The 13,694-nt window shown below is 44.0% G+C and overlaps 1 protein-coding gene across 5 annotated transcripts in view; it reads right to left on the reverse strand.

Moving 5' to 3' along the window:
• ZNF827 (zinc finger protein 827) overlaps window positions 1-13,694 on the reverse strand; it is a 150,497-nt gene that overhangs the window by 112,944 nt on the left and 23,859 nt on the right. For all 5 annotated transcript variants that reach the window (XM_038754920.1, XM_038754921.1, XM_038754923.1 and 2 more), the window contains exons 3-4: window positions 8,270-8,442; window positions 3,453-3,933 (exon numbers count right to left, since the gene is read on the reverse strand). In XM_038754920.1, coding sequence (XP_038610848.1) covers window positions 3,453-3,933; window positions 8,270-8,442 — 654 coding nt within the window. The remainder of the gene's footprint in view (window positions 1-3,452; window positions 3,934-8,269; window positions 8,443-13,694) is intronic.

Consider the following 13,694-nt stretch of genomic DNA (forward strand, 5'->3'; position numbering starts at 1 on the left):
AGGACAAGTCTCTGACCCACAAGGGGCTTGTAACCTAAGGGGGAGGGAGAACAGATACTGAAGTCCCATTTTGCAGATGAGAAAATGGAGGCACAGAGAAGTTAAATGATTTGCCCACGGTCGTATAGCAGGCAAGAGGAAGAGCCAGGGTTAGAATTCAGGTTTTTTGGCTTTTAGGTTTGGCCTCTTACCACTAGACTACTCTGCAGGGGAGAAGAGAGGAGAGGAGGTGCACAGGGCTACTAGTAGTAGTGATAGTATTTAATAAGTGTTTACTGTGTGCAGAGCACTGTACTGAGCACTGGCAGCCTCCCTAAACATCCCCATAATTCCCCAGACCAGATAGGTGACCCCTAACAGGGAGTATGCACCCTAAGCCTAACCTGGTGCTTTTTATCTGGGTGAGCAGGATTCAGCCACAAGATGCCAGTTATCTCCTTTGGTGGGAGTGAAAACTTGTCTACACCATAGACACTAGTTTCTGATTTTTTTTTCTTCCATTGACACACTGCTCTCCTGCTGCAGACATGCTATTAGTGTTCTGTGCTCCTCCTTACTACATACTCCTAACTAGGCTCTCACTCTGCTCCTTCACATTCCCTCCCTCCTGTTTTTCCTCTTGGCTTTTTCTGTGAAAGTTCACTTTCTATTCTCCCCCTCTCCTCATTCCTTTGGGAGCATCCAGGTTAGCGTTTCTGTGCCCCTGAAGAACAAAAATCTGGGGCGATTAAAGACATTAAGCCATTCCAAAGGACTGGATGGAAGTGTCACTATGTAAAGGGACATCAGAGCAGAACTGATTCCCCTGGTTCACCTGGTAGTGGCATTTAACGGAATGCAACTCACATTCCGCTTAAAGAAAAGGCAATGACCAATTATTCACCATTTCAAAGGGTATTGTCAATCTCCAATGAGCAGAAATGGCATTGGAAATCATCTTGGGGACTGCTACTTGCACTTAAGGCAGAACCAATTCTCCACTGGCCTTTCCCTACCACCTTTTTTAAATGAATAACCATACTTTCAAAAACATTATAAAATGCACATCTCACAAACTGCTTCATCACATCAACAACGGAACTGGCAAAAACCATTATGGACTCTCCTGGGACTACACGCACCCAAGCTCCTTGACCCTATAATACAATCCTCCAATAAACTGAAGGAGGAAAACAAGCTAACATAAAGGGACTCATTTTGATTTGGTGCTAGATAGAAATGCCAATGAAAAAGAATAACGAGAGCTCTCAGAAATTCTTAGGAAGTCTCTAAGACGGACTCAAATCGTAATAAAATCCATTATTATTTAATAATGCTCTGCAACTCTGTCATAGCAGTCTTTAATCTGAGATGCCCAAAAACCTTAAAGAAACATATACGAGGCAGCACACTTATAAAACTGAGGCCGGGGGAAGTTAAGTGGCCTGGTGGATAAAGCATGGGCTTGGGAGTCCACTGTTGTCTGCCTTGCGACCGTGGACAAGTTATTTAACTTTGCTGTGCCTCAGTTACCTCATCTGTAAAATGGGGATTAAGACTGTGAGCCCCATGTGGGACATGGACTGTGGCCAACCAGATCAGTTCATAACAATAATTCCTATTATTATTATTATGGTACTTGTTAAGCACTTACTATGTGCTGTGAGCCCACTATTGGGTAGGGACTGTCTCTACATGTTGTCAACTTGTACTTCTCAAGCGCTTAGTACAGTGCTCTCCACACAGTAAGCTCTCAATAAATACGATTGATGATGATGATGATGATATGCTAAGCACTGTAATCAAGTTGGACATGGTCCCTGTCTCACATGGAGCTCACAGTCTTAATCCCCACCACACCAATGAGGTAACTGAGGCCCAAGGTCACACAGACATGTGACGGAGCCAGGATTAGAATCCAGGTCCTGCTGACCCCCAGGCCTGTGCTGTAGCCACTAAGCACAACTGCTTCTTACATCTATCCCAGTGCTTAGAACAGTGCATGGCACAGAGTAAGCACTAAACAAATACCATAAAAAATAAAAGTGGCCAGCTCAAGGCCACACTGTAAATCAGTGGCAGAGCTGAAGCAAGAAGGCACCCAGTGGCTTATGAGTATTGAGACCCAATGTAACATCACCTTTCAGAAAAATAGCAATTCAGAAACTAGGAAGATCTTTCGTTAACTCATTTCATTATTAAGCCATTATCTGGCTCAAGCAGGTGAAAAACAGCGGCAGCAATGGCTGCCCCAGGCCTTCGAGCTACATCATGCAGCTTCAGTCTGCCCACTTTTAGATCAGAACGATAATTAGATTTATAGGGGGCAAGAGGGAAGGCCATTTCTAGCACAAGAACCAGCCCCCTCAACAATAGGGGACACTGACCCCCAGGACTGGCAACTCAAACGTACAGCTCCCAGCACTGTTAGATGTCCAAGGGTCCCAGTGGCACTGCCAGTTTTGGAAACTAAGGATGGTCTCAGGTCTGATCACAGAAGTCTGGTCCCTGGAAACACCTGAGGCCTTGGCCAGTACAGAGCAATGTGTTAATAACTAGGAATTTCTAGACAAGTCTTTTGCCTAGCCTGAGGGGTGAGATATTTGTTTCCCCAAGGAGAGAGGGCCCATTGGAGAGTTTCAGCCTCTTGCTTCCATCTCTCCTCTCTGCTATAATAAGCCCTCTCAAGGCTCATGAAACCATACCAATACCCCACTAGTTTAGAGAGAGCGGCTTCTCTGAAGGAAAGGAGGGAGGGCGAGGAGGAGGAAAATGATGGGAGGAAAAAAGCTGAGGTCAGAAGCAGAAAGAGGAGAATCGGAGTGATAGGGGAACTAAAGGATAGGGCACGAAAAATATAAGCGTAAGGAAAGATGGAAACATATCAAATAGAGGAAGAACTAAAATAGGAATTAAGATGAACAGCAAGGGAAATACAATGAGAAAGGGGTGTGCCACAGGACAAATGGAAATGTAGAACCAAGAGTCAAGGAGAAGGAAATAGGACATGTAAAATGAAAAAGGAGAAGAGATAAGACAAGGCAAGATGAAGAGACGAGGCATCAGAGCAATACGAGCAAGAGCATGTAAGGATTTGCAAGGAATTTAGGCTGTTTTGAGAAAAGAGTGGATAGTTTGCTGGAAAGAGTGTGCAGTGGGTAGGATGATGGTGACTGACGGGGGTAGTTGAATGGACTGGTGGGTTTTTCTAAATTTTAGAATTCTGGATAAAACATTCCAATATCTGGATTTTGGCATGAACATAATCTCAAAGACCCAAAGCCAACCCTTGAAAGCTCTGCCCAGTGGCCATCCTGGCTTAAGGGGAAATTTGCCTGACATGTTATGAGGAGATAATCTGCTACCTTAGAGGCAGAGAGGGTACGAGTGTGCACACCTCAGTGCTCTGCACATAGTAAGCGCTCAATAAATATGATTGATGATAAATACGATTGATGATCCCGTTCAATTACCTGACAGCTTCATGAGAAAATCAGACGCCATCTTAACAGAGATGTCCTGGCTGAACAGTGCCGACGCAGTGTTGGCCACGAAGTCCGAGGTGTCCTTCAGCTTTGCGTGGTTTGTGGGTCGGTCTGCAGCATTCAAGGCAAAAGAGGTGGAGAGGCCATTATCCTCTTTGGGCTCTTCCTTCACCAGCAAAGGTGGGACGCCAACTCCACCCTGGCCGGTCCTCTCCGGCGTTTTAGACACGGCCTTGGTCCCTGACAGCTCAGTCCCTCCTCCTTCCCTTTGTTGGCCAAGGCAGGCATTCTCGCTGAGCTGCGGTGAGCCCTTGACCTCTGTTTCTGGGATCTCCTCCTTCACCTTGGCTTCTGTCCTCAGGAAGTGCTGATGGCATCGCATATGGAGTTTCAGGCTGAAGTGTCGAGAGGAGGTGAAAGGGCAGAGCTGGCACTGGAAGGTCTCTCCTCTGTCCTGGTGCTGATGAACCTGATTACAAAGGGAGGGGAAAAAAAAAAGAGGCTTCACGTTTTTTATTCTTTTATTTTCTGCACAGCTGGCTCAACAGAACTGAGGCGTGCTCCATTACAATCTCCCTAGTAAAGAGGTCAATTTCTAAATCATCAAAGGGGTCCCCACAGGGTATAGGGTTCAGTAATATGGTCCTGCTAACACCTGGGGGATGTGATTCTTGCTTTTTTTTTTTTTTAGCAGATTCCTCTTTATCAGTCCAAGCATCTAATCCCAGATGTTGCCTTCGCAAACTGAGCAAAACTATCTACCTTAAATAATAGCTAATTAATTTTTAGGGTCAGAACAGGTCTCCTGTCAATTAATTCTCCTCGTAAGAATAATACTTTGCATTTATAAAGAGCATCTTTCACCCGGAGAATTGAATGTACTTTACAAATAATCTCTCATTAATTCTCACCAACCTGCTACAAGGTTAGTAGGGATGGGAAAAACAGTGATATTCTCATTTTACAGATAGGGTAATAGAGACACATGAGGTCAAGTGTCTTGCTCACGGATATGTGAGGAGTCAGTACGAGAGCAGACCTAAAACCTAAGCTTTCCAGCTTAGCTTGCGGCTCTACCTTCAGACGTTGTTTTCTCTGCTGAGCTTAAAACAACTCTCAGTACAGTAGAAGTTTCCAAAATTCTCAGACCAAATTCCAAAACATAGAATAGGAATCTATTCTATATACACTTTTCCAAACCCTTGAGTGATTTCCTGCAGAGATTTCAAATGAACTGCTTTCTCCTGTTGTGGGTAAATGTAGTGCTAAAGAAAGTCAGGAAATAATTGCACTGGCCTGAGCCGGGTTTAATGCTGGCAGGTACTCAGTAAGCTTGTAAGCTTCCCCATTCATCTTTGCCAATGCACTTCAGTCCTAACCTGCAACACCCCTCCTATTTCAGTACTGGCCCTTCTTTGCACGGAAACTGCCAATCGGGCAGATTTGAGCCAAAGTGTTTTGCGGTTGTGTGATCTGGACAAATAAAAGCAATAGATTGGAATGCAAAAAAAAAAAAAAATCCCATTCTGACCCAAAAAGGATTTGAACTCAGGTCCAAGGAGGTTAAAGGCTCATTCATGAACCCTACTGCATTACTGACCCCTTCACTGAAATGTTTTTTTCATGAACACAAGTTTAACTCCAACTGTTTACACATTCTGACTGCTTTCCAAAGGCATTATTCAGCAGCCAAAACATACTTTTAAATAATGTTGATGACCAACAAAAACAAAGAAATTAAAAGTTAATAGTGAGATCCTGTCGCTATAGCACCCCACTGTGGCTTTTAGAAAAAAAAAAACCCAGCAAAATTACAAGCTCCCATAAGCAGGGGTTTAATAGCAGAAATAACCATATGAACTTCAACCCAGCACTAGCAACACTTTGCTACAGAAATGTCTTTGCTCTCCTGGAGGGGTAGTGGCATTTGCTCTATGTTATAAACCCCATTTTTAAGAGAAAGAGCTTTTAAGCCCTAGACCCAGAGTCAAACCTCATCTGGAAGACCCCTCGTTCCTCGGGCTCAATTTCTTCCTCCTTCACCCCATATCCAGAACCCATTCTCTCTTCGGCTTCATGTCACAGCCCCTCCAACGGGGCCTGTTAAAGTCATGCACTGAAACATATGGGGAACAGCTTCCCTTTCCCGGGGAAGGCCAAGAGGAGAGATGCCATTTAACCCTCTTTAACCCTCTTAATTGAAGGTGGGGAAAGGAAAGCAGTGGGGAGGTGGAGTATGGCAGAGATGACTTCAAAAATAAAATCTCCAGAAGCGGCTTCTGGAACAAGGGGAAAGGGGCTAGATCTGACAGAAGAAGCCTTGTCCTGGGCCCAGGTTTTGTTAATAGCTGGAGGTCGGCAGAGAGGTAACCACAGCTTCTTTGACATCTTCTGATTTCCTTTTAGAGTCACAAGATGTGCCGTGCTCTAGGCTTGCTAGATCTGCAAGGTTCGTAAGTGGAAAATCTAAAACAAAAGCTAGTCGATGGGATTTTGGCTGTCCCCACATTGTAAGCGTCTCGAGGTCAGGGAACATATCTCCCAAGCACTTAATACAGTGCTCTGCACACAGTAAGCACTCAAGTGTCGACTGATGGCTGCATTTGAAAAATATAATTTATCTGGCACTACTCCTCTAGGCCGCTGCCTTGTTCTTTCCCCAGGGGGATCCATGTTATGTCAGGCAATCGACAGGGACTTCAGGAAGACTGAGCTACTTACAACCTTTGTCTCACCTGAAAGATACACATTTTTCTGCTTTCATTTCTTCCTAGTCTTTTTAACTTGCTACTGGCTTCCTAGACTCTCCTGATGCTAGTGTACAAATGAAGCTTTCTTAAAACATTCCTGACTTCCTATTCAATTTTATAACAGATCCATTTGTTCTGCTGCAGTATTTTGTGTTCCGGCCATTTCTCTATCAGCAAATACTACAAATCAAAAGGGGTTAGAGATGAGAAAGACATATTAAATCACTGAGTCCACCTCCTGGCCATGACAGGGCTTAGCTGCTAGTCTATGCTTTTGTGTCTTATTTTTTGTTTTGAATCTCTAAAGCCCTCATTTGTTTTAGCTCAAATTTAAACTTTCTGTCATCACGGTCCTTCACAAGGCCCTCTCACCTAGTAAAGTTGTAAAATATCTAAATGTTGAGAAGGAAGACAACCTGTAGGAAACAAGAGGGACTATCAAAATTAAGGCAGGGATGGGGCAAATTTATGAAGCGGAATTTGCAGGACATCTTTCTCTTACTTAAAGGAAATGGTCCCAGCCCAACAGGTTAAAAGACCAAAAGTTTGGACAAACTAGTCATTTCCCATACCTGCCATATTGTCCCAGCTACTGATTTGTTCTGAAAGCATTTAAGACACTACATGACCCACCAAGGTCCCTCAGCTCTCTGCTGGAATACTGTCATATCGGCATCTGCCTCTATCAAGGGGCCCAACTCATCTTCTTGTAGTTTAGGGGTCAGTGGTTGTTTCCACTAAAACTGGGGGAAAGTGATAACTAAGCTGTTTCAAATGGCCCAGGCCTGAGACTAGGTTTGCAAGGTGTCAGATCCAGTTCTAATCAATCCTTTACACCGGCTAAAATCCGTTTACAAACACTGCCTAGTGTAGCGGGGCTAAGGGTTTTGTTGCTATCAGACATTTTCCCCTGTCCCTGCTCTCCCTGATGAATTCCTTTTGGTGAACCTCTCTAATTTGAGATATTGGGATATTCCTTGCAGAATTTAGGAGATGAGAGGAGTGTGTGTGTAGATGTAGGTGTGTGGGGAGGGGTGGGGAGAGAGAGAATAAACCAGAGAGACAAAAGAAGAGGTTAGAGGAAAGGAACCATATGAATGATCAGGATCCCATTCTCTACATCCTTATCAGTCACAACCCCAAATAACTTTGACCCAAACAATACAACCAGTTGTCTGACCAATTCATCTCTGGGGATTAAGGCAGTTTAGTTACACTGCTGATGGAAACAGTCTAACTGCTTTGCCACAATCTCACCACGGTTAGCCAACAAGCTTCCCACAGAGCTATTTTAACAGCATTTCGCACCCAGGGATTTCTACAGTCCCTCCTTCCCTGACCTTCTAGTTCTTGTTAGCGGACAAACACCAAAAAGAAAGCAGTGGAGAAAGAAGAAAGGCACCCCCTGGTTGCTCTCTCTGTTCTTGCATACCGAAAGACAGCTCTTTCATCTTCATGGGGGAGGCTAGATCTTTAACCTCTGGTACATTGGCTCTCCTTTGGGTCTGTGTCTCTCCCCTCACCCACAAAACTTAAACATGGCCCATACCCCCGCCTTCACCTAGTCCCCAGGTGATCATTCCGCCCTTCTGGGGCATTTTGGCTACCCCACTGAGGAAGGCAACGTTTCCCTTCTCTGTGATAGGGCTTATTCTGCTTTATAAGCTCCCTCTGGACTGTAAGCTCATTATGGGCAGGGAATGCGTCTGTTAATTCTGTTGTAAGGTACTCTCCCAGTGCTTAGAACAGTGCTCTGCACATAGAAAGCACTCAATAAATACCACTGACAGATTACAACTAATTTGGGTGTTGACAGGGGGTCTCTACCTTCCAACACTGCTGCAGCAGGGCTCTCAGTGCTCAGAGCGCAGCCATCTATTTTTACATATCTCATGGTGTTCAGGTGTCACAGCTCAACCTGGTCAGAACACCCTCAAAACCTCTTGCACTCCCGAGGGACTCTGAGTAGTTGACAGCTTCAAATATCCTCCTGTCTATTCCCATGCATAAAGGCCTGGTGGTTGTTGATAACACACAACAGAAGAGAAGGCTTACCTTCATGTGAGATTTGAGATTGTCCTTGCGGGCACACCGGAATGGACAGAGAGGGCACTGATGACTTTTTAAACCTGTGTGTATCACCATGTGTCGCTTCCAATAACTCTTCCGTTTTATAACCAAACCACATATTGGACACTGGAAAGGTTTTCCTCCTTCTTCTTCTGGGGCTTAGGAGAATGAGGGAAGAGAGGGAAGGGAAAAATCTGTTTAAGTCACAATTACTAGATTGTAAACCCGATCGCTAGCTTGGAAGCTCCTTGAGGGTAGGGATTGGGTCTACTCAGTCTATTTTATTGTACTCTCCGAAATGCTTTATACTGTGTTCTGCAGACAGTTAGGATTCAATAAATATCCCTGTTTGATTATCTCTGACCCTTTATAAGTATACCTGCAATTAAAACTTCTGATTCAAAGAAGTTTTCATTCAGGTACCTTCTGGTCAGCTCCATCCTCTCCAATCTGCTACTACTGTCCTTTTCAAAGCCTTGCCCCTGAGAATGTTGCGGTCAAAGTCCATCACACACTCTGGTGGGTTATCAGAGAAGTCTGTCCTGACTTTACAAAGTCTATGGGTGGTAAACCACATGTGGCTAGAGCAGGAGAGTTACCCTCAGGAACAGAATAGACAGAAGTTAAAGAGCACTGGATCTGAAGTTTCTTATGTGGATCATAAGGAAAGAAAAGTCAGATGCTACATAAAGAAAAATTCACGGCTCTAGACTGAAAGCCAGGCTCCAGCTATAAAACTCACATACTGAACTTCAATGGGGAACGATTTTAGAATCCCTGCTGCTGGACTTGTTTAGATTTAGCTCAAGCAGATGCTGCTGCCACTTTAGCCATCAGGAGGTCATGGGGTCATCATTTTTTCCCCTTTTTTCTTTTAGTTGCCACTACAGGCAGTGTGCTGCCCTCCAAGCCATTGGGACGTATTCCACGTACTTACCGCCCATTTAAGGAAGGACTGCAACCAAGGCAAGCAACAAATGCATCCATTTGCCAGGGAAGACAGAGAAAAATGGTGGATCAACGGAAGAGAAGTGTGGGTGTGCAGTTGAGGTTGTGGTGGGGAGTTCTCTCCCAACTGATTTTCTATAACTTCACATCTAGACAAGCAGTCCATTGACTTGATCTAGGGCAAGGACAACTGCAGTCTTATCCAAATTTCCTCCCCTACATCCCAAGAAACACTCCCAGTCTTTAAGCATAAATCCCCAAGAATCAGGAGCACCTTCAGGCCTGCTCTAGCATGGGTCCTAATTTAATGTGGGCCTCTTCTTTCATCTCATTAGAAACAAAACAAAACAAAAAAAAAACACGCGACACATTCCAGGCAGAGGGGAGAGCCTACATCATGGCACAGTGAATAGAGCATGGGCCTGGGAGCCAGAAGGTCATGGGTTCTAATCCCGGCTCCACCACTTGTCTGCTATGTGACCTTGGGCAAGTCATTTTACTTCTCTGTGCCTCAGTTACCTCACCTGTAAAATGGGGATTGAGACTGTGAGCCCCATGTGGGACAGGGACCGTGTCCAACTCAATTTGCTTGTACAGTACAGTACTTGGCACATAGTAAGTGCTTAACAAATACCATATTTATTATTTCTCATGCTTCTGCCAACACTGCCTCTTTCTCACTTAAACACCCACCCCCTTCACTGCCTTCCTACCACTCAGATCCAAACACTGGATCTCAGTTCCTCTACTCACCTTCTCTTTTCCTATCTGCACTGAAAGAGTTGGTGCATGCAAAGCATGTGGCTTTCTCTAGCAGGTGAACTTCAGGCATTCCTCGGGGCTCCAGTTCAAGTGCTGAGGAATTCCTTGCTAGGACTGCTTGGGTGCTTCCAAAAGGTGGCATTGATTTCCAATGTTTTGCAAGCACCCACACCATTTCTTGCAGCAGAAAGGAAAAGAGGAGAAATAGGGACCGGAATTGCTAATGCTAATTTACTGGAAGCCTGGTGGGATGCTGGTACTAGAAAACTGGGGCCAGACATCCTCAACAGGGCTTCTTTTTGCAGAGTGGGACCCTTTATGCCAGGATGAAACTTTCATAATTTATCGATCAATCAATGGTATTTATTGAACGTTTACTGGGTGCAGAGCACTGTTCTAAGCACCCGGGAGAGTACATTACAACAGAATTGGTGGACACGTTTGCTGCCTAGGAGCTTACGGTCTAGAGAGGGAGACAGATATTAAATAATTAAGCTTATTGAAGATATGAATACAGGTTCCCTGATTTTTGCAGCCCTCCTTATGTTAAGCGACCAGCTTGGTAATGTGCTAAGAGCACACTAAGCAACTCTCTAAATTCTGTCTGTGACATATTCTATCACTGCTATTTCTCCCTCACTGCTCCTTTGGCAGGTCGGTAGAAAAATGCTAGTGTTTGACTTTTGCAGTCTTTTCCTTACTTTCTTTCGATGACAGAAGCAGACTGCAGGGACATAGTGGACTTTTTTAAATCTACCTATTGTTTTTCTTGTATATACTTTTCTTTTTTGTTATCTACTCACTAACCAATGAGATTCAAGGACCAATAAGCCTCACCTTACCTAATTTTCTACCCAGTAATATACTATCAACCCAATAGGTGAATCGCAATGAACACATTCACGATAGGGTTAAATAATACATTTAAAGCAGGGGTTAGAGCTGAGAATGTGAGGTAAAACTGCCTTCAAAAAGCTGTAATGAAAATAATGATCAATCTCTCACTGTGACAGCAAAGGAATTTAATAACTAGACACAGGGTAAAGCCACCAAAAGACTCTGATTTCAGAGGATCAGCCCTGATTTTTCCCACTCCTCTGGGATTTCAGGTACGTCAGCCCTGAAAATTGGGATCACAACAACTGGAGTTGAATCTATTAATTTATTTTTTCTTCCATAATTGGTGTTAAGCCTTCTTAAATGAATCATGCAAATAACATGCAAAATGGGGGGGGGAGGGGGCAGTTCTCTAGGTCCCTTGAAAGAAATCTTGTTGTCTTAATGGAGAACTGCCTCCAACCACTGAGGCAACAGCCAACTCTGGAATGTGCTCCTGCAGATGTGAAAGAGTTCAGGAACTCTGCACAGGACTGTAAGGCAAGACAGGAAGAAGGCAAAAATATTCAATCAAAGACCAGAAACACAATTAAGGCAGGCAAATCTCTGGGCTCAAGTTGGCCAGAAGCCACTCATATATCCATGGGATTCTTAGGAGGGTTCCACCAAACTTTAGATGGAAGACAGCAGTTGGGACCCCCCACCTCCCCATACCCCACCTACAAATTGTTATTTAAGAAAGCACATTTTCCAGCTGCAGAACTCCCAGAAATGTGGAAAGAGTTTTACATCACTCAAATCAACCATTTCTCCTGCACTCAGAGTTTTCAAGGGACTGGCCAGATGTTACTTTTCCTGTGAGATTACCGCCTGAGGTGGCTTGACTGCTGATGTAGAAACTCATTCTGGAAAGGTGCAGTGGTTGAAATCTTCAGGATGCCCCTTTTAACCCAAGTACATTCACAAAGGCTTTATCTTTCCAAAAGGGCTGCCTATTTAAGGTGACCATTCCTGGCTATGACTACAACCAAAACCCCCACCCTTTTTTTTTTTTTTTTGTATTTGTGAAGCTCTTAGCTTACTATGTGTCGGGCAAGCACTCTTCTAAGCACTGGGACAGAGATACAAATCAATCTGGTCAAACACAGTCCCTGTCCCAAGTGGGGCTCACAGATTAAGTAGCCCAATTAACTAATTAGTAGCCTAATTAACTGCAAATAAACCAAACGGACAGAGGGATGAGCTAAAGAGCCACGTTTCCTTAGGAACACCACACTCCTCAGGGCCATGAAGCTCTGGATCATATCTTCCTAAACAGAAGCTCATATTAACAACCCACATGCCTTTAACATAAAAAGGGCATTTACTAGCTTCAACAGAATGGCAGCTTCAAAGAAAATCAAGTCGGAATGTGACATTTATCTTTCATTCTCGGCACACATGATCTTCCCTACCATGTCAACTTTTAAAAGGGAACTGTACCTTACACTGAGAACTCATAATAACCTAAAAGTAACCCCTTCCTGAAAAGGGTCACACATCTCCTTGTGTGGAGAAAGACAGCAGATCACTCAACTCTTTAGGCAACTAAATATATTAGAATCAGATCAAAGTGAATCTTCCTCTCCTTCCACAGCTATCCTCACCACCCCTCCCGCCGTCAGCTGGAAAATAAAACGATCCAAGTACAACAAGACAGTAAACATTTTAATGCACGGTCTATATTGGCCCCCCCAAAAAGGCTTTAAGAGTCTTATGCGAAGCACAAGATCATTTCCTAGCATACATCACTCTGGGTCTTCCTGGAAGCCTCTTGACAAACTTTCTACAATGTTAAAACAAATATGTTTAACATTTCAATTCGTTATTTGAAACTGTTTTGGTGTGTTTGTTTCCAGTAAACGAGTCAGCCACTTCTGTCACCTAGGATTGTCTTATCTAGGACTGACATAGAATCCAGAAATAAGGGTTTCTTTGCAAGGCCCAGAATAGCGAAGCTTAAGAATGCATCAATGACCACTTTTGCTGTTCACTCAATAACCGAGTCTCTAGGCTGTCTGTATGAATAGGTAGCAGCGGCTCCAACAAATTCAGAACTACCCTGAAATTCCCTTCCATCAGTCAGTTAACTGCATTTATTTGAGCGCTCACTGTGTGCAAAGCACTATACTAAGTGCTTGGGAGAGTACAGTCTAACAATAAAAGGACACTTGTAAATCCAGAACTTGTAAATCAGGGTGACTGGGTGTCCTGCAAAGGAAGAGTCAAATAATATTTGTTAAGTGCTTACTATGGGTCAAGCACTGTTCTAAGCACTGAGATAGATACAAGGTTATTAGGTTGTCCCACGTGGGGCTCACAGTCTTATTCCCCATTTTACAGATGAGGTAACAGGCACAGAGAAGCTATGTGACTTGCGCAAAGTCACACAGCTAACAAGTGGCGGAGCCGGGATTAGAACCCACTACCTTTGACTCCCGAGCCTGTGCTCTTTCCATTAAGCCACGCTGCTTCTCTAATCAAATCCTTTTCCTAGTTGCACCTACACCATCCAGCTGGTCTTTGGGACAAGTCATCATCAAAAGGTGATCATTCTACTTCCACCAACTTGCAAGTGGCATACTAAAAATCCAGATTATATGTCACAGCTGCCTTCCTGACTAGCCTGCATACAATCATTGATGCTAAGCATTCTTACTTGGATAATGGATACATGGAAGGATGTAGCCATCACATGGCCTGGTAACTTTCCACTGGGCGGGGGGGGGGGGAATTTAGTCCTGATCTTCTCACAGCGACCTGAACCTGAACTTTACCCTTGTAGGTAGTATAGAAAAAGGGTATAAATGGGTCATTGTCAAAG

The sequence above is a fragment of the Tachyglossus aculeatus genome, chromosome 12 (genome assembly GCF_015852505.1).
Source record: "Tachyglossus aculeatus isolate mTacAcu1 chromosome 12, mTacAcu1.pri, whole genome shotgun sequence".
NCBI classification, from domain to species: Eukaryota; Metazoa; Chordata; class Mammalia; order Monotremata; family Tachyglossidae; genus Tachyglossus; species Tachyglossus aculeatus.